The 21003-nt window shown below is 48.1% G+C and overlaps 1 protein-coding gene across 2 annotated transcripts in view; it reads right to left on the bottom strand.

Annotated features, from left to right (window-relative positions):
• ITGB5 (integrin subunit beta 5) overlaps positions 1-6891 on the bottom strand; it is a gene marked incomplete at its 5' end in the record, with an annotated part of 105370 nt that extends 98479 nt beyond the window's left edge. For both annotated transcript variants that reach the window (XM_084231292.1, XM_084231291.1), the window contains one exon: positions 6822-6891. In XM_084231292.1, coding sequence (XP_084087418.1) covers positions 6822-6891 — 70 coding nt within the window. The remainder of the gene's footprint in view (positions 1-6821) is intronic.
• Between the last annotated feature and the right edge of the window lie 14112 nt (positions 6892-21003).

Raw genomic sequence — 21003 nt, forward strand, 5'->3', positions numbered from 1 at the left:
GCCAGAGTCACTCCCTTTGGCTTCTCCCCTCTTTCCACCTATTAATATTTCAGAACTTGGATTTGGCTGGATGAGTCGCTTAGCACCAATAAGCATTTTGAAAGAAAGGAAGCACTGGATAAAAACTTAAAACAGCTGTAGTTCACAAATGTCAGAGTGTATGTCTAGGTCATGGAAACAGGCACTGGCAGCCCAGACGATGGCCACATCTTCCTTGGTTGCTGTTTGCAAAGTGACTATTCCCAGCTCAACTTTAACTGCCTGCAGCCCCCAATGCCTTTGAAGCTGGGGGGTTACTGCAAACCATAATCTGAAAATGTGTTCTTTCTCTCACTGTCTCACACCTCTCTTTCATCAATCAGATCCAGGCAGCCACCTTGTCTGGTGGTTTCTCCTAATCCAATTCTGCCTATCCACCCCCTCCAGTCATATATGGGCCACGCCAGGCCCTCTGAACTCTGTCTGGATTCCTGCAGTAGTCTCCTCCCTTCAGCCTCTGCCCACTCTGTCTACGCTTTGTCCACCACCACAACACCCACTGAAAGCACATACCCAGCAGTTGGAATTTCCTGGCCCAAAACATTCAGGGACAGAACAGAAGTGGGTACCAAGCTGCAGTAACCCTACTAGTGGGAAGTAGGGACATAATACTGCTCAGCTGGATGGTGGGCAAACACATAACGGGAGTTGATATCAGAACAGTCTCTGACATCGCCTTGAAGGTACAAGTAGAAGCTAGGCTAGAAAAATACAATTCTGAATTACATCATAGTCATTGCTTTCAAAACAACAGAAAATAAAAACATGACATTACTCTTATTTCTTTTAATGTGGTAAGGTACTGGAGAGCTTCTCCCCATGCCCTAAACCATGACCCCCATACTTGCTACACAAGAGAAACAAAATATTTCCCAGCATAGAATCTAGCAACTAGTCATTGGTCTAAAATGCTACCATGAAATATACCCCCAGGAAGGATCTAGCTCATTCTGTTCCCATCTTGGATCACCTTTCTGAACCTCAGACCTGTGTCTGGAGAACACCCAACTTTATCAGTTTTACAGATATGACTTGCATTTTTAAAACATCAATTCATACAATGGAATAACTATGCAGCTTTTTAAAAGAATGTGATGTTCCCTATACCCTGATATGAAACAACCTGAAGTATAGTTAAAAATGAAAGGCAAGATATACTGAACAGTATCTTTAGTGTTGCCTTTCAACAAAAAAGGGGGAGGAATATTTATAACATGTGTAGAAAACACACTGGATACAGAAGAAACCAACAGGGAAGATCTGTGCTGGGAAGGGAGTCAGGGCACTCCCCTGGACTGGATGAAGAGATTTCTCCTGCACACGTGTTATACTTGAAAAAATATATCTTTGTGAATATATTACCTAGTTTAAAGTTAATTTTTTTAAAGATTTATTTATGCATACAAGAACTAGGGTATAGGCCAGAGGTGTGGGGGAGTGAGAGGATTCACCAGAGACAGAGTGGGAAACAGAACAGGCAGACTGACTGAAATACACTGCTGAGGGGAGCAGTAGGGGAGACAGCAGGGGTCTGCTGCTCCATGTGGGTTAGCTCCCCAGCCGGGGATGGAACTCATGTCTCAGCGGCTGCTGAAAGCTTGATAGCCCTGAGACTTTAACCCCTGTGCCACTAGGGAGGCCCCTTAAGTTGAGTTTGTTTTTAAAGGTGACTGAAACCAGGGCCTAGGAATCAAATACTAAGTGCCAACCGTTATGGTTGTATCAGGGACAGAAAGGTAAATGAGACCTGGGCAATTTGCCATCTAGCAAGTGAGGTAGATCCCATGCAGCCCCCTCTGACAGAATGAGCTATAAGAACGAGGGAAGAAGAGGTCAACTCTGCTCCATTCCAGGGCTTCACAGAGGAGGGGATGTTTGGGCAGGAATTTTGGGATGAGGTGAGGATATTCTAGGCAGGAAAGATCCAAGTATGTGTTCTGTTAATTATTGGCTACATGACCTTGGTTGGGCTGATTACTTAACCTTTCCAGGCTTCAGCATCCTCATGCAAACAATTGGTGGGCGAGGAGGGTACTAAATGGCCTCTATCATGGATTCCAACTCAAAAAAAATTGTGACACATTCAAATGGGTGATTTCTCTCACAGTTTCTAATAAACTACATGCACAGCCTCTGATTTCAAAGCTAGTTGTATAAGGCAGCAAGGAGGTGCAATAGGACAAGTACTGCCTGCACATATACTCTCTCTCTCTCTCTCTCTCTCTCTCTCTCTCTCTCTCTCTCTCTCCACCAAGACTCATGTTCATCCATTCATTCAACAAATATGAGTCAGGCACTGTTCTAGGCATAGGGGATATAGTGATGATTAAAACTGACAAAGCTCCCTGCTCTCAGAATCTTGTGTGTCCTGGCTGGAGGACAATCCTCATTAGGGAAGTGTATGGCAGGAGGACATGGAGCAGGATCTCTACGACCCCAGCAGACAGAGTAAAGGAAGGAGGAGTTCTGAAGCCCTCAGTGGGCAATTTGCCCACTTTTCAGGCTTTTATTGGGATCTTACTGGTTACACAGCTGGCAGGGGTGCCGGGGCGGGGGCTGGGAGGCCCCCAGCAAGTCATTCTTTCTGGGCTCTCCGGCATTCTCTGGTGGCCTCTGCTTCTCTTTCACTCTTGTTCTCTCTGCTTCTGCTGGAGTCCCCATGATGCTGCCCTTATAAGCCCAGTCTCAGCCCAGGTGAATCCCATCTACATATGCCCACACCCTACTCCATACTCCAGGTGCCCGCCATGGGGCATGCATTCAGGACTGCAGGGATCCATCACTAATCCCAAGGCGGGAGGGCAGAAAAGCCTGATACTTTTTCACTTACCCTACAGGAAGGCATGCCAACAATAAACCAGGTAAGTATATTACATGATGACGAGTGTTTAGGAGAAAACTCAAGGAATAAAGAAAACAAGAAGAATGTGGGACAGGAGGCTGCAGTTTTACTTAGCAGACAACCGAGAAGAGACTGTAGGGTAGAGGACCCCAGCAGTCTGGGAGGAGAGTGTGGGAAGGGCCTGCGGCTGGAGGATGGGAAGTGCACAGGAATGAGTGCAGGGAGAGAGAGCAAGTCAGAGAAGTTGGGGTCAGAGCATATGTAATTCATGGAGGGCTGGCAGGCCTTTTGGAAGCTATTGGAGGGCTGTTAAGCAGAGTGACAAGTTCTGACTTGAGCTTTAAAAGAGCACACTGAGTGAGCCCCAAGAATAACTAAAGGGGATGAAAGCAGAAGCAGGTTCCCACTCTACACAAACAAGCAAGCACCCCTGAAATCCATTTTTGGTGGGCATGGGGGAGGAACTCCGGTAAGGAGAAAGCAGGCCCCAGCGCAGCCCCTCCAAGCACTGGCCACAGGAGATGAAGTGTGGAGCCTTGTCTTGGAGCAAACTTTTCACAGGTGGCCAAGGATGCATACCCCTCACTCAATAGAGGCAAGAAGCCTCCCGAACAAAAGGTTGCCCATAAATAAAGTGTCCCTTTACATTTACAAAGGCCATTAATCCCCTTCCAACTGGAAAGAAAGAAAACAAACCACAGCAATCTGCTTTCTAAAGTCCTCAGTTTCCGGCCAACTGAAAATACCTGTGAAAAGAGCCCCATCCATTAACCCAGCAGCACAACGCCATGTGAAAGGGACGCTATCACTTAATTACTGTGTCATTGTTCCACATTATTGATATCGTTAAAACTTCTCAGAATATTTCCATAAACAGACTAAGTAAGAAAAAGTAGTTACCAGGGCGGGCAGGCACAAAGAGTCTTTGCCAACTACTTAGATATTTTCATTCTCCGTTGCCTCAGTAGCTAAATAAGCATGGAGAACAAGCAGGAGAGGAATACTAATTAGAGCTAATTAGACCCTGCCCTCTTCTGCCTCAATCCTCCTTATAAAAAGCCCCCGTAATTCAAGGATGGTGGAGTAAAATGTAATTACGAAGGTAAACAGCAGTCTGAAAACCAAGCCCCTGTATGTATTTCATTGCTGTTTGCATTACATTGGCATTTCTAACCCTCAGCCTGGTTACCTGAAGAACGCCGCAAACCCATGGCCAAATTCCAACAGCCCCATCACAGACCATGAAAAATGGGGGCAAAGTGGAGTGTAAGAATGCTGCCAACAGGAGTTCACTAAATAGAATAAAGGGCTCCCTTAGAATATGGAGCATTCTAACTTGCAGGTCATTCACTAAAAGAACACTAGTTTTTTGCTCTCGTGCTCTCTCTCTCTCTCTCTCTCTCTCTCTCTTTGTGTGTGTGTGTGTGTGTGTGTGTGTGTGTTTAAATAACAATGGCAACCATGATTCTAGTCCTGCAACATGATCGACACCAGGCTCTTCCCTCCTCCTTGGAGAGTAAGGGTGGCATGGAAAGGCTTCACTGCTGAGAACTGGTTTTGTGACAATGCTGTGCCCAAGGTCCTACCCAGAGGTTCTTGGCCACTGGATAAGGAGAGCAGGAGATAACCCTGGGCAGAGGAGGCTTTCAGGCTGCCAAGCACTCATCTGGAATGAGTTCCTTTAAACTCAAAGTCTATTTTCTATTGGCCTAAGCAGAGATGAAACTGTGGCTGACAGCAAGACAGGCAACTGGCTCGGGACACTCAGGCAGGCATGGCTCTGCAGGTCTGTGTTCTCTTTGAGTTAACAAATGTTTCTCTTTCAAATCACTTCATAATAGCAAGACAGAAACAAATCCTGGAGAAAATATTTGTAAAGAAAAAGGAAGGAAGAGAAAAACAATGTTTTCCCAATGGCTCAGCAACATAGGGAAACTCGCTCCAGGGCACTAAGAGGGATAGGGTCTGGTCTGGAGGCCAATGATGAGCTTGCTCTATCACTGGTCTGCTGCGCCTGGGCGTGGGGGGTAGGAGGAGGGGGTGCTAGCTGAGCTCTAAAGCAGAGACAGAAGGAAACCCTAAAGGAGGAAATAAGCCAGCATGGCTCAATGGTTTTTTCCTCTTACCTAAGCTGAGTCATGTAGGACAAAGAGCACTGGACCAAAAAGCTTGGAGGTCAATGAACAAGGATTGTGGGCAAATAGCCTCTCTTGGGCTCATCCAAAAAATGTAGATCACTTTAAGGATATATATGAACTCTGAAAAACAGAAATCCCAATGCAAATGGAAACTAATGTATTAAAAGAATTCCTTGCAACCGGAAATATTTGAGTTTTTATTAGAAACACAGAATGTCAGCCTATAAGGGAATTTAGAAGTCATCTCCTTAGAAGTTTCCAAACTTTTGGGATTCACAGAACATTAACAACAGACTACAACAAAAAGGGGGAGGGAGGCATTTATATAGGATTGCCAGATTTTGCAAAAAATGAAAACCTACCCTCTATTATCACTAGAAAGTATTTTTTTAAAGTAAGCTTTCCCACCAAAATAAAAGACGATGACAAATTAAAGGACAATTCTCAGGAAGCAGGGGACATGCTCCTGTGTAGCTCACAGATATATCTCCTTGCTCTCTGTATTTCCCTGGGCACCCTTGAAAACATAGGTACTGGCTGCTAGACAGGTATTTGGTAACAAGTGATCTACTCCAGTCTCTGAAGTTTGTTTTCTCCCATTAAAAACAAACACCTTGCTACAGCATTACGTTTCAATTCGGGCCTAAAGGAGGCTTTTGTTTGCCCAGACCCCAGGACACCTCCTCTGCTCGGACATAAAGCTCCACCTCCCGTGTGCGTGCCTCCAAGGTAAGCAGGACGGACCTCCACTCAATCAAGTATCTTGGACTTGAAAGTGAATGGAGGACCCCAACACACAATTATTTCCTACAGGAAGGAGAAAGTTTGGCGCTTCCTGTTGAGTTTTTCTTTTCTTTCTTTCTTTTTTTTTGTTAAAGGGCGGGCGTAGCTCGTGTGGCCGGGAGCCCCAGGGCCAAACAGAGCATCCTTCCTCTGGGACTTAACTGCCACATCCAGCCCTCCCCGAAAACTTAGAGGTAACCAAGGATCCCTCACAGTCTCCAGCCCGGGGCAGTAACAAGCTTATGCAATCGCACACCCCCAGCCCTCCTCTTCCAGAAGGCTCCCGAGTTTCCAGAACATGAGGCACAGTGTGTTTATAAATGGGGTAAAGCCAAGCAGAAGGATAATCGGACCGACTGGCCCAGGTGGGGTTGTAGCTCGGGACGCGAGTCTCCCCTCGGCGTCTCGGGGTTAGGAAGGCGGGGGGCGGAGGGGGAGGAGTTTCTGCATCTTTGCAAGAAGGTCGCTGGCCATGGCGCAGTGAAACTCCAGGCTTCGCTCTGGCGCCCCGAGCACCCGCGGTTCCAGCAGCCCAGCCCGCCGGAGTAACCGCGGCCCCAAGCTCTGGCTCCGCGAAGACTCGGGGTCTCGTTCCTCCCGCTGCCCTTCGCCTCCCCGCGACCCGGCCCCCCGCGGCATCACTCGATGCCTCCCAGCGGCCTGCCCGCCCCCCGCCGGCCACAAGGGCCGCTTTGTGCCGGGGCGCGCGGAGCCCCGGCCCAGCTCCGGACAGGCGGCGGCCCCCCCACCCCGCGCACGGGCGCCCGCGGCTCGGCCCGCAGACGGGCCCGGCTGTGTACACAGGGCGGGACGCTCCTCCTCAGCCGGGAAGGGCTCGGAGGCCGGCGACTGCCCCGCGGGGCTGCGGTCCGCTACGCGCGGGGCGAGCCCCACCGGGGATGCCCGGGCCGCGCCGTCCACCCTCAGCCGGCGCCTCCCGCCCGGCCCTGGCGGGCGCTCCCGGCCCGGCCGTCGAGCCGGCGCGGGGCGGGCTCCTGCGCGGCGGGCGCGCGGCTTACCTGGCAGCGAGGGCACGAGCGCGCAGAGCCCGAGCAGGCAGGCGCACAGGGACGCGGGGGCCCGCGGCATGGCGGGGGCGCGGGGCACGGTGCGGGGCGGGGGCCGGGGGCCGTGGCCGCATGCCCGGCGCGCAGCCCGGGCTCTCACGGCGCCCGCGGCCGGGCGGGAGGCGCTGGCGGCTGCGCGGGCCCGCGTCCCGCCGCCACCATCCCTCTCGACGCCGAGCCCCGGGACCGCCGCCGCCCGCCTGGCGCGCCGCCGGGGGGTCGCCGCTCGGGGCCGCCCCGCAGGGCGCCGGGGGCCGCCGCGGGGCTGGCTGGGCGCTGCCGCCGCGACTTGGGCTCGGGGCGCGCCGGGCGCTCAGGCTCCCCGAGCGCGCCGCCAAACTCTGCGCGTCGCCCGCGCCCCTGCCCTTCCTCCCTGCGGCCCGCCGGGCTCCACTTTCCTCCTCTCCTTTCTCCTCCCCTTCTCTCCCCTTCCAGGCCCCCGCCCCGCGGCCGCTCGGTCCGTTCTCGGCGGGGCGGGGCGGGGCGGGCGGGGCGGGGCGGGGCGAGCTCCAGCCGGGCCAGCCCCGCCCGCTCGGGGACCCGCGGGGAGCCGGGGCCGGAGGCGCCCAGGTGGGAGTCCCGGCCCGCGCGCGGGGGGGAGGGGGAGGCGAGGTGAGGGAGGGGGTTGGCGATGGCGGGGTCGGGCTCGCGCGGGGCGCCGCGGAGGGGCGGGGCGCTCTCTTCTGGGCAGGCTGGGTTACTTCGGGCTGCCCGACTTGGGGAGGCTGCCCTGCTCGCCCGTCCCTGGAGCCCGCACCCCGGCCCTCGCTCGCGGGACGTGCAACCCGAGCTCTTGAGTGAGGAGGGGCGCTTGGAAGCGGAGGGACACTGCAAAGCCCACCTTTCTGTTCGTACCCTTGGGGGCTCGCGTCGGCCAGTGTGCCGCTGTTCCCTTTTCTTATCTTGACACACTGGCCGGTTGCTCAAAGTTACTTGAAAATAAACCAAGGTGCTCAGACGTTCGTCTTATGTAGTTCAGGGTGTTGGGGAAACTACTCTTAAGGTGTCGCGGTGCCGAGAGCTTGTCCTGGCCGCCGCCGCGGGGCACCAGGCTGGGCGGGGCTGAAAGGGTTAAGGCTGGAATGGCCTGTGGGCCAGAGGGGAGGAATAGGAGGCCTCACACCGACGGAGCGCACGCCGCCAGCCTGACGGAGGATGCTCTGAATGCTTTATCATTTTACTTTATTTTTTTTAAAAGATTTATTTATTTATACAAGCACTGGATACAGAGGAGCAGGAGGGTGAGAGGATTCACCAGAGCCAGAGCGGGGAGCAGAGCAGGCAGAAGGACCGAAGTACACTGCTGAGGGGAGCAGCGGCGGCAGGAGAGGTCTGCGCGCCATGTGGGACCCTCCTCCGGTGGCCGGGGAGCAGCCGGGGATCGAACCGGCGTTGCAGAGGCTGCGGGCAGCTTCGCAACCCAGCGCTCAACCGCTGCGCCACGGGGGGGGGGGGCTGCTTTATCATTTTAAATCATAATCCTCCGTATTGTTACACAGATGAAAGAGGCGCTGAGACTGTCCTCCTCTGGGCCTGCCCCCACTTCATTCAGACCTACATAAGGCACCGGTAATTCAGGCGATCCCTCTGCAGGCCGCACGGGGCTCTCCTCCAGAGGAGGGGGACAAATCAAAGCCCTGGACACAATCATCGTGGGGGCGCAGAGAGGGATCCAAACAGCATGATTGGAACTTTGAGAGAAAAGGCCACTGGATGGCTGGTGTAGCAACTTCTCACAGGAGCTCCGTCTACACTATCTCCCCGGGCTGGGAACAAAACCCCTGTGCTGAGATGCACGCTACCTGAGGGAGGCTTCCCCCTTTTCCAACTGGGAGAGGAAAACATCAGAGCTGTGACTAGGGACCCAGGGCAGGACTGGAAAACACGAAAGGAGTCGACAAGAGCTGGACTGGCCATTTGCTGGCGTCGGTCCCCACAGTGGGACTTCCTCACCGACACTGGCTGGAGTTAGTTTCCAAACGCCGGAATTATAAGACTCGGAGCATCGTGTGACAGTCATCAGAATGGATGGGACAAACATTGTAGATGAGGAGGCACGGAACCCAGAGGCCACGCTGGTCTGGAGAAAGTGGGGCACTCTCATACTCCAAAGGAAGTTCCAAAATCAAGGAGTCTGGAGAACCACACCATACACCTGCCCTTCAGGAGCTTTCTGAAGTGCTCTGCCTTGCTACCTGCCTCCTAGTTGCTTCTGGGGGTCTGAGCAGCCTGGTCTGCTGCTGTCCAGGAGTGCAGGTTCTTCCTCAGAAAAAGGACAAGGTTCTAGGAAAAGGACAAAGCTCGTGGGTGGACCATCCATCCAGGGTGTGCAATGAGGGATGAGTTGAGTGAGGGGAGGGAGCTGCAAGGGAGTGGGATGGTGGTTCACAGGTAGAATATTGATGGGAGAGCCACACCTAAGAGGAACAATAGCTATACAAAAGTGACCGATGATAAAATTTTTAAAAATGTTTTAAATATTATAGACTAACAAATATATTAAATAAATATACTCGATGTATTTCATTTAAAAAAAGAGCAAGGGCCTCCCTGGTGGTGCCAGAGGTTAAGACACAACCTATGAAGCTGTTCACAGCCACTGCAGTATGAATTCAGTCCCCAACCAGGGAGGTACCCACATGGCCGCGCAGCAGACCTCTCCTGACTAGCCCGCTGCTCCCCTCAGCAGTGTATTTCAGTCAATCCGCCTGTTCTGTTTCCCACTCTGTCTCTGGTGAATCTTCTCATCACCACCCCCACAACTCTGGCCTGTACCCCAGTTCCTCTATGTATAAATAAATAAATCCTTAAAAAAAAAAAAAAAAGAGCAAAATGATCTCACCTTTGCTGGTTAGGAACCAGTTAGAAGGATGGCTCCAGGACACCAGTGGGGGACAGTTTTAATGATCCAGATAAGGGAGTTCGAAGCTTAACCTTTATCTGTGCCCCTACCCACTTCCCAGATTCACCAGATAAACTGAGGTGTGGCACTGATGCCTGGAAAGTAAACTTATCTTGTAGTAGAGTGTGCCAAAAGGCAAAATTCCAAATTTCACTGAAGAACAGCATTTCATCCTTAAACTGCTGTAAATATCTTACTCTGCAGCAACCCTTGTTTGTTCCCATGTAAAAGTCATGCTTATCTCCATTTTCCAGTAAAAGTAGTGCTGCAGAGACTTGGGGATTTATCCTGGGTCTCCTGCTCCTCAGGGAGTGGCCTTGGGGCTACTCTCATCCAAGTTGAGAGGCAATGGTTATAAATGAGAAGCTAGTGAAAGAGTTTGAACTGGAAGGTTTCATGTACCCAGGGGTAATCTTAAAAGATTGCAGGGATGTGAAACATGGATTAAATGGAAAGAAAGTTAATGGCGGGCCTCCCCGGTGGCGCAGCGGTTGAGCGCTGGGTTGCGAAGCTGCCCGTGGACTCTGCGGCGCCGGTTCGATCCCCGGCTGCTCCCCGGCCACCAGAGGAGGGTCCCACATGGCGCGCAGACCTCTCCTGCCGCCCGCTGCTCCCCTCAGCAGTGTCCTTCGGTCCTTCTGCCTGCTCTGCTCCCCGCTCTGGCTCTGGTGAATTCTCTCACCCTCCCGCGCTTCTGACTGTGCCCAGTGCATGTATAAACAAAAAGAAAACAAACAAAAAATAAATAAATAAATAAAGCATGCCTCTATAAAAAAAAAAAAAAAAGAAAGTTAATGGCAAATATTGCATTGATAAGTACAATAACGTGAGCTTATCAAACATCCTGTACATTTAGGCCCCGTGGTGTCTGATCTTCAGAACATCACCGTCCCCACCCTAACTCCTGGCTTCATAGACTCCTGGCTGCACCTGGAAAGCACTGCCATCAAATCTGCCCTCATCCTGTCCCACCTGGTGGTTTCCCACCTGCCCAGACCTGCCATAAACCTCTGAATCCCCAGTTCAACCACATTCTTCTGTGCTCCATTCTCAGTACTAGTTTGGAGATACCTTTCCTCAATTCTCTGAAGCTTTTACTTTCTGGTTTGTGACATGTTTTTCTTTTCAAGAACCCTTCATGCCTTTTATTATGCTGGAGGGTAAAAATGCCATTCTGATGCTTTGACTTCCTCTAATAGCCAAGTCAGGGTTCACTGATAACCCCGCAGAAAGAGGGACAGGGAAGTACTTCCCCTAGCCACTGGGACTCTTCCTCTTATTTCTGATCTTTTGCAGCAATTGATAGGCCTACTGCTGAGAAGCTGGGCCTGAAAGAGGCTGCTAGTTAGACTGGGTTTGACACTCCAGATCTGAGCATGAATAACCGAGAGAAGTACTGTGTTTCTTATTAGTTTTAAAATGAGACTAGGGGGCCTCCCTGGTGGCACAGGGGTTAAAGACAGAGTGATTAAGCAATCCCCAGTCACTGCAGCACCAGTTCAATCCCCCTTACCCCCCAGTAGCCGGGGAGCTAACCCAACTGGCGCAGCAGACCTCTCCTGTTTTGCCTGCTGCTCCCCTCAGCAGTGTATTTCAGTGGATCTCCCTATTCTGCTCCCCACTCTCTCTGGTGAATCCTCTCGCCCCCTGTACCTCTGGTTTATACCCCAGTTCTTGTGTGCATAAATGAATAAATCTTTTAAAATAAATAAATAAATGAGACTAGGGCCTAGCTTGTGACGCAAGGGGTTAAGTGTCAGCACTATGAAGCTATCCATGATCCCCAGACAAGGAGGTGACCCATATGGTGCAGCGGACCTCTCCTGTCTCACCTGCTGCAGTGAGTTCAGTAGATCTGCCTGTTCTGCTACCTACTCTGTCTCTGGTGAATCTTCTCACCCCTTGCACGTCTGGCCTGCACCTCAGCTCTTACATGCATAAATAAATCTTTAAAAAAATAAAATGAGACTAATTTAAGGACTCCCTGGTGGCCTAGGGGTTAAGTATCAATGCTTTCACCACAAGACAGCCTGAGTTTAATCCCTGGAGAGAGAACTGACCCACTTATGGCACAGCAAAACTCATTTGTCTCACCTGCTGCTCCCCTCAGTAGTCTATTTCAGTAGATCTGCCTGTTCTGCTCCCCCATCTGTCTCTGGTAAATCCTCTCACGCCTCCCCCACCCACCTCTGGCTTATACCCTGGTTCTATGCAAAAATAAAATTAAAAAAAATAAAATGAGACTAATTCTTCAAAAGGTTAAATATAGAATTACCATACGAGCCAGCAACTCCACTTCAGGGCATATACACAAAAGAACTGGAAGTAAAACTTACACAGATACTAGTATGTCAATGTTTACAATAGCCAAAAGGTGGACAACCAAATGTCCATCAACAGATGGATAAACAAGGTGAGTTATCAACATATAATGGACTATTATTTGGCCTTAAAAAGGAGTTAAATTCAGTTCTCCCTGGTGGTGCAAGGGTTAAAGTCTCAGAGCTAAAGTCTTGAGCTATCAAACTATCACCAGCCACTGAGACATGAGTTTGATCCCCAGCCAGGGAGCTAACTCACATGGCACAGTGACCTCTCTTGTCTCACCTCCTACCTCACCAGTGTATTTCACTGGATCCACCTGTTCTGTTCCCTACACTGTCTCTGGTGAATCCTCTCACCCCCTGCAACTCTGGCCTACACCCCAGTTCTTATATGCATAAATATAATAAAAATAAATCTTTTTTTAAAAACATTCTTTTTTTAAAGATTTATTTATTTATTTATACAAGCACTGGGTACAGTCAGAAGCGCAGGAGGGTGAGAGAATTCACCAGAGCCAGAGCGGGGAACAGTACACTGCTGAGGGGAGCAGTGGGCGCGGCAGGAGAGGTCTGCGCACCATGTGGGGCCCTCGCCCAGCGGCCGGGGAATCGAACCAGTGCTGCAGAGGCTGCGGGCAGCTTTCCCAGCACTCAACTGCTGTGTCATTGGGGAGGCCCAATAAAAATAAATCTTAAAAAAGGAGTTAAATTCTTACAACTCAGACATTCCTTGCAAACATGGTAAATTAAATAAATCAGACACAAATGGACAAATGTTGTATGAGTCCTCTCACGGAGGTACTTAGACTAAGTAATCATAGAACCAGAAAGTATAATAGAGGCTACCAGGGGCTGGAGAGAGGAGGGAATGGGGAATTAACATTTAATAGCTACAGAATTTCAGTTTGGGATAATGGAAAAATTCTGGAAATTAGGATGGTGGTGATAGTTAAATATACTCATTAAGTATTATGAATATACTAAATGTACATAATGGTAAATTTTTTTATATCTTACCATAATGAAAAAAGAAATACTTTAAAATCAGGTTAACTCAAATTTTTCTATTACACAATTATAACTTACATGCTATCTCACTACCACAGTGAATTGTCATACTGTGCAATTCAATTTATAATCCAGATCAAAGTTGGTTTTTTTTTTTTTGCTGATGTATGGTTGCAATTAAATATAAAGGGGAAAAAGCTGAGGGGCAGGGAATGGCAGCTGAAGACAGAACCCTACATTACTCACCTTAGTTTAGGTAATATGCATAATTTACTCTGCTTTTAATAGTTGTGTCTGGGATTTGTCACATTGCAAGAATGACCCTGGTGATAGAACACTGCAAAATTCTTTTGCAGTAATTGATAGGCCTACAAAACATGTATGAAAATTTAATGTTAATGTTAATTTTATTTTTCAGTACCAAATTATATTTCTTTTTCTAGGAAAATGTTCTTTATAGGTTTTTCTCCCCCTGTGTGCCATGGTCCTGGGTAGGAAAACATAATCCTGAGCTAGTGCTCAGAGTTGACAGCCCAGAGAGCCTCTGTGGACAGACCTAGAGCCACAGACAGACAGTGGTGAGCACAGGCAGTGGCAGTTGACCAGCCACAGTGAGCACACGGAGGTTCCACTTTGGTGAAAATTGCCTATTACATTAACTTGCACGAAGTGGATCTCTAGTAATTTGTGTTGTGTTTTGTCCATGCCTAGGTTAGGCTTGCACATTATGGCTATGCCAAGTGTGAGGTGGGTGGAATTTCACACAGAGCGATGGATTACAAAACAGCTCTTGACAGAAATTTTCGACAGTAGGAAAATGAGCTTCTTTTCATTGTTGCTTTTACATGGACTAATGTAGTTGTAAGTCATAGAAACATCCTATTTCTCTGAAATTGTTAAGAACCACATACAAGCATTTTAAACTTCTTATGAAGTAGCTAGCATACCCTTGGTAAATAAATTGTGTGCTCAGAAAGACCTCTCTATTCATGTAATATTCAATTCTGAAAATATTAATTATATCTGAGAACAATTTTTCAAAGACTTTGTTTTGAAAATATTTTTAAGTTATGTATTCCAAAGGAAATGTGTTTTTTCTAGCTCATGAACTGAGATAGTTTAAAACAATATCCATCAGTAAATGTAAAATAAAGGTTATGATGTTTTCAATTAATTTTGCCATGTTCATTTTCTTTTCAGAAAACTGTTCTCTAAAATTGTCTGCAGGGCTTATGTCCAGTAGAGATGCTGCAGAGGTCCTTCTTTAAATGACCCTTTTCCACACTTGTAAATCCATCACAATCTGTTTTTCTCTTTCTAAAGGCTATCACCCACCACCTAAAGGACAGAGATTATTCTCCAATAAAAAGTACAATGAATGAATACAAGTATGCACACACTCCCCTTTCAAATTAATCATAAAATCTAGAAACTTCTAGATTAAATGTCAGGAAAAAGGAGTGAAGGGACACAGGACAGGTTCTGTGCACTTGTGGCCTGGAGAGAAATCCCACAAGCTGGCATGGTGGCACTGAACACCACGGACACAGGCAAAGACAGACATATCTGAAGAGCAGAAGAAGGGGGTCATTAACTTGGGAAGTTCTTGGAAGCTAAGTCAGTATTCTCCCTTCACCAGTGGAGTACCGCTATTTAGTTCTTTTTTCACTTACGTCCTATTACCTTCCTTCCCACCCCCTCCTTCCTTCTTGCCTCTCTGCCTTGTCTTAGATCTAGCAATGACCCTTAAGACCAAGCTTAGCTAGAAGCTAGCAGCCTTCTAAAAGGCAGGACAAGTTCTGACTTCTATCCTTGCCTGGAGGCCAGGTTTGGTAGTGAGCTGGGGGATGGAGGCTTAGCAGCTGCTCAAGGATGGAGTTGGCAAAAATCCAAGTGCCAACAGCCCTGCAAGAAGACATCAGCCATGAGTCTGAGATCCAACCTCAGTCTGTGGGCAGGAGCTCTTTCTGTTTAATTACTATGGAGGAAAACTAGGAATCTGGACTCAGAATCAGAGGAATTGAGTTCTAGTCCTCAGTGACATCAACTGAGCACCCATGCTACTGCCTGCCCTCTTCTGAACTTCACTTTGCTCATTTGGAACATGAAGGATCTAGTGCAGGCCAGAGCTGGCTCTATAATTACTACTTGTAAAGTCAAACCTGCTTGGCACTTGGCAGCAAACTCTGGTTTATATAACCTGTTCTACCAACTAAAAAGTGTCCTTCAAAAAGCCACTGCCCTTTCACAAAGGTTGCGAACCTGTTTGAACATGTTCTATGTGAGAGAAAACTGTGAGGGCCTGTCTTGAGGGTGCTCCCTGAAAATGACCACTCTCCTCTTAAAACCATAGTCCAAAAAGCCCCACCAGCTCCTTGGCTAATGCACTCGGATCATTCAATGATCAATCACAGCAAATTCTTCCTTCCGTGTAACCAAGCAACCTTCCTTGATGGTTTCCTAGTCTTACAGCTTCAGTTTACTGACGCCTCCAGCTTTTCAGAGCCCAGAAGATAAGCATGATGCCTATAGCGCCCACTGGAGCTCCCCATAAGCAAATTTACAAGCCTCCCAGCTGGCTTTAGTCAATGCAGGAAGATACAGCTGCCAGCATAACAGCACCCAGAGGTCATCCCATGGGAGCCCTGGGTTCTCCTAGCATAACAGGTGGTGGAAGTGCCGGGAGATCAGGCCCACAACGCACAGGTGTGGGAGCCTCCTTGGCTCAGAAGCCATTGCATTTTGTAATAACTCCACAGGCACAGACAAACACAATTTAAAAAATCATCACACTCAGAGAGGTGCTCAGTCAGGCCTCTAAAGTTCATACAAATCACAACTATGAAACTTACCTTATTCTCCCCACTTGGATAGTAGGATTGAGGGAAAAGATTATAAACGACAAGAAAGAACTCTTGGTTCCAATGTCCATTGTTCTTTCTAATCACAGTTGCCTCATTTTGAACAGACTTTCTGATCTTCACTGTGACTGTGACATAATCTGAACATAATCTGAATCTATTTTTTTAACTTATTTGTTTGTATTTATACAAGCACTGAGTACAGTCAGAAGCGTGGGAGGGTGCGAGAATTCACCAGAGCCAGAGCAGGGAGCAGAGCAGGCAGAAGGACCGAGTACACTGCTGAGGGGAGCAGCGGGCGGCAGGAGAGGTCTGCGCGCCATGTGGGACCCTCCTCTGGTGGCCGGGAGCAGCCGGGGATCGAACCAGCGCTGCAGAGGCTGCGGGCAGCTTCGCAACCCAGCGCTCAACCGCTGCGCCACCGGGGAGGCCACAATCTGAATCTATTTAAAAGAAGTACAATATCTTAATATTTTCTAAAGTGCAATATCATCTAAGGCCTTATTTGGGCTTATTTCAGAAAATATCTGCAGGTAAAATTAACAAATACATTTGAAAATATCTGGTACATAACAGGCATTCAATTATTAACTAAATATGCCTTGTACTTCCTAAATTGGAAAGTGGACCAAACAATGTTTTAGTGTGACAACTGTGACCCGCTAGTCTAAGTATTGGGTTATACAGGTGGCCCTTGCAGGCTCACAGCAGGTCTTTTGTGCTTTATAGCTGTCCCAACAGCATTCCCTCCAAAACCCCAATTAAATCCTCATTGACAGAGCACACACAGGCCTTTCACCCTTAGATCAATAGGTCAAAACATAGTTAGCCGAGAAGCTGTAGGGAGCCATAGCTTCGGAACTAGGTCACCAAACCACTTTTTCAAGTACAACTGAAGGGCAGAACCAAGTCAGAGCAGAGGTAGATGAGACCTTCTCAGATGAGACCTCCGAGGGCAACTGCAAGTTACTTTATGCCAAGTTCTACCAGAAGCAGGACTCGAGTCCTGCATTACTAATTATTGTTGCTCAGCTTTCTCTTTAGAAAAAGCAGGCAGAAAACCTACGAGGTGTAGTTTGAAAGATCAGTAGAGTAGAAATCAGATGATTGTGCACCACACAAGACCCCTAACAGCTGCCCCCTACTCCAGCCTTCACATACACAGTTGTACCTTTGCAAATGGCATTTCTTCTCCATAGCAGGCCCTGTCCCTGATCTCTACTGACTAGCAAACTCTGACTCATCTTTCCACATCCAGCTCAAGACTTCAAGAACTGAGGTTTGCAGAATGTTTTCCTCTGTGTTCTCAAAGGGCTAAGTCTTTGCTACATTGGCAGCACTGAGTTTGAAGTTACTGGCTTGGCATGACCGTCTGACTTAATTGTAACTCCCTGAGAGGGGGCACTTAGGGAGTACTTGTGGAATGACTTATTTATTGAGTGTCTATGTCTGCCAGATACTGTTGTAGGTTAGGGTTAGAAAAGTGATGTTTATTCTGAGTCTTGAAAATGTTGTAGGTGAAAGGAAGGCAAGAAACAGGCTGCATAGCTGTTCACAAAACCCCCATTTCCTCATCTTCCTGAACACGTAGCTCTGCTATACTTCATTGTCTCCTGCTGTGTTGGGTGGGGCTGAGTTCTAAGCCCAAATGATGTGGGAAGAAATGAGGTATATTAACACCAGAACTGACCCATAAAGATGTCTCTAGTGTGATCCTTCATTCTTGTTTTCCAGTAGATTGATGCAGATGAGTATAGTATGACCTTGAGAGTCCTGTTTAAAAATGATGGAGCCACAACAGGGAGGAGCCAGAGTCACCACTCAGGAGAGCAGGGGCTTTAGCAGGACACCTAGGGGTAAAAACAGATCTCTGGATCATAACATTCAGGTGGAGTCCATTGTCCAATGTCTATTTTATAGACACTTGAGGGATTTTTCCCCTTAAAATTGAGACTTAGGATAATAACAGAAAATGTAAAAGATTAGTTAAAAATGACAGACATTATGTTATGGGGTGATAATTATGTATTGTTTACAGGGTATTGGATATGGTACTTCTTACTAAATGGTAAAGAGGGCCTCCCTGGTGGCGCAAGGGGTTAAGCCCAGCACTATGAAGTTGTCTGCAGCTTCTGCAGCACGAGTTCGATCCCTGGCTGGCCAGGGAGCTACCCACATGGCGCAGCAGACCTCTCCTGCCTCGCCCATTGCTCCCCTTAGCAGTGTATTTCAGTCTGCCTGTTCTGCTCCCCACTGTCTCTGGTGAATCCTCTCACCTCCCATACCTCTGGCCTGTACCCCAGTTCGTGTATACATAAACAAATAAATCTCTAAAAAAAAAATTGTAAAGACCCTTAGAGCTGGCTAAGAGGTACTTCCTGGCCTAATCTGAACTTCACCTCTTGCTTTGCCCTACCTTTATTGCTATGCTTCCATATTCCAGAACATTCTTTGCTCTAAGATGGCACTTCATTCTTTCATTCTGCAAGTTTTGTTGAGAACTTTCTACATACCAGAGAAATAAGACAGAGATGGGGCTGGTTGATACAGTTGGCACAAAGGAAGCACTGGGTGTTCCACGTCAGTCCAACTGGGGATTTTTTTTTTAAAGATTTATTTATTTATTTATACAAGCACTGGGCACAGTCAGCAGCGCGGGAGGGTGAGAGAATCCAACAGAGCCAGAGTGGAGAGCAGAACAGGCAGACTGACGAAGTACACCGCTGAGGGGAGCAATGGGTGCAACAGGAGAGGTCTGTTCTGCCTTGTGGGACCCTCGCCAGCGGCTGGGGATTGAACTGGCGCCTCAGAGGCTGCAGGCAGCTTTGCAGCCCAGCACTCAACCGCTGTGCCACCGGGGAGGCCCTGGGGATTTGTTTTGTGGCTTGACTCCGTAAGGAGTTTGTCTCATCCAACAAAAGGAAAGAAGCTTCAAGGATTCCTCCATTACCACAGCTGGTCAGAGAATGGAGCCATTACAATGGAGAGGGAAAAACTGGAGCCCCTCCAAACGAAGAGGAAAACCATGCCTGGGGTAATAAGTAGGCAGCAGCAGGCTTTAATGGAGAGAATACTTTCTCTGAAATTTGAATAACTACATAAATAAGGATATAATTTTTCACTTTTGGTAATGAAGCTTCATTAACCTCTAAGCTCCAAGAAACTCTTTTTCTATCTGGCACTATGTATGTACAAATAGAACACTATGTTTTAAATAGAGTCATATTTCCCCTAATGACCATTGAAGTATCCTACATTTGTTAATATTTTAGCATGAAGTGACAGTCTCTGGGCTTGGACTGCCTGGTTTCAACTCCCAGCTGTGCCACTTACTACCTGAGTGACTTTGAGTGCTTCTTGCCTCTATTTCCCCAACTATTGAATAAAGATAATAAACAGTACCCACTTCATAATTATCATGAGAATTAGGCCAGTTAATATATGTGAAGAACTAAGAGCGGTGCCTGGCACATATTAAGTACTTCATAATATATTAATATTGCTGCTGTTTTCCAAACTGGCTCTCTCATCTAAAAGGAGAGAATTCTTTCATTGGACCACATGTGATGATTGTGGGCTCAGAAAATGTTTCTGGGCCCGTAGGAATATGAGGTTCTTGATAGTTGGCCCCAAACTTCTGTCTTTGAAAAAAGAACACACATTTTCCAGCCACAAATTTGAGAAGACTCTATACTACACCCCTAGGCTCTCCCCTAACTCATTTTCTAAAAATCCCAACCAGACCTGCTCACCTCATAAAAGCTGATGAAAGACAGAAACCACCCATAGGGGCTGTTTTCTTTTTATAGTCTTAACTGAAAAACTCTTTGATGAAAATGGACTTATCTCCTCTTTTATTTTGGAAAATCGCCATTAAATAAAACATTGGTTATCCAAGCAATTATACCAAATTTTATGCATTAATATATTAACATTACTTTAATACTTAAGGTATTGTAAGACAATAAAAGCAAACAGGTCATCATCTCTCATGGTTCAGTAGCAATGATAAAAATATTGCAATCAGAATGAGCTGAGTAATAGTCATATGTCTATGGCACGAGGACTGAAAAGACCAAGAAAAAGTCACGGGGATATGGTTTAGTATTGGTACACTAAAAGTTAATGATTTAAAACAAGAAATTTTGGGCCTCCCTGGTGGCGCAAGGGGTTAAGACACAACCTATGAAACTATCCACAGCCACTGCAGCAGAGGTTCCATCCTCACCAGGGAGCTACCCTCATGGCGCAGCAGACCTCTCCTGCTTGTGCTGCTCCCCTCAGCAGTGTACTTCAGTCAATCTGCCTGTTCTGTTCCTCACTTTGTCTCTGGTGAATACTCTCATCCTCCACACCTCTGGCCTGTACCCCAGGTCTTGTATGCATAAATAAATAAGTCTTAAAAAAATTTTTTTTAAGTTGAAAGAGCTGGCCAGCCGGCAGTCGGGCTTTCAGCAAGATACAGGAGACAGCGCCATCTACCGGCCGTGGAGTTTGCCCAGCGGCCAGGAAGCGGGGAGAGTGATGGTTTTAAAATCGCTCAAAAGCTCTGGGTTGCGAGGCTGCCCAAGGCCTCTGCGGTGCCGGTTCGATCCCCGGCTGCTCCCCGGCCACCAGAGGAGGGTCCCACATGGCGCGCAGACCTCTCCTGCCGCCGGCTGCTCCCCTCAGCAGTGTACTTCAGTCCTTCTGCCTGCTCTGCTCCCTGCTCTGGCTCTGGTGAATTCTCTCACCCTCCCACGCTTCTGACTGTGCCCAGTGCATGTATAAACAAAACAAACAAACAAATAAAAACATGCCTCTATAAAAAAAAAATTAAAAAAAAATAAAAAATAAATAAAATCGCTCAAAAGGTTTGTCTCAAGCTCTTTTGATGTCGGTGTCACCTACACGGTTGCTCCAAAAGGAAGTTGGCCTTCTTATGCCTAATGGACTCCTAGCTGCTAGACTCCCAGGAGAAGCAGTGATGTGCCGCCTGACCACGAGGAGCCATCAATCTGAGGCACCCCCGTAGCGAGGAGCGTGGCAAGCCCCAGGCT

This window comes from Talpa europaea (assembly GCF_964194135.1).
Source record: "Talpa europaea genome assembly, chromosome: 4".
Classification (NCBI taxonomy): Eukaryota; Metazoa; Chordata; class Mammalia; order Eulipotyphla; family Talpidae; genus Talpa; species Talpa europaea.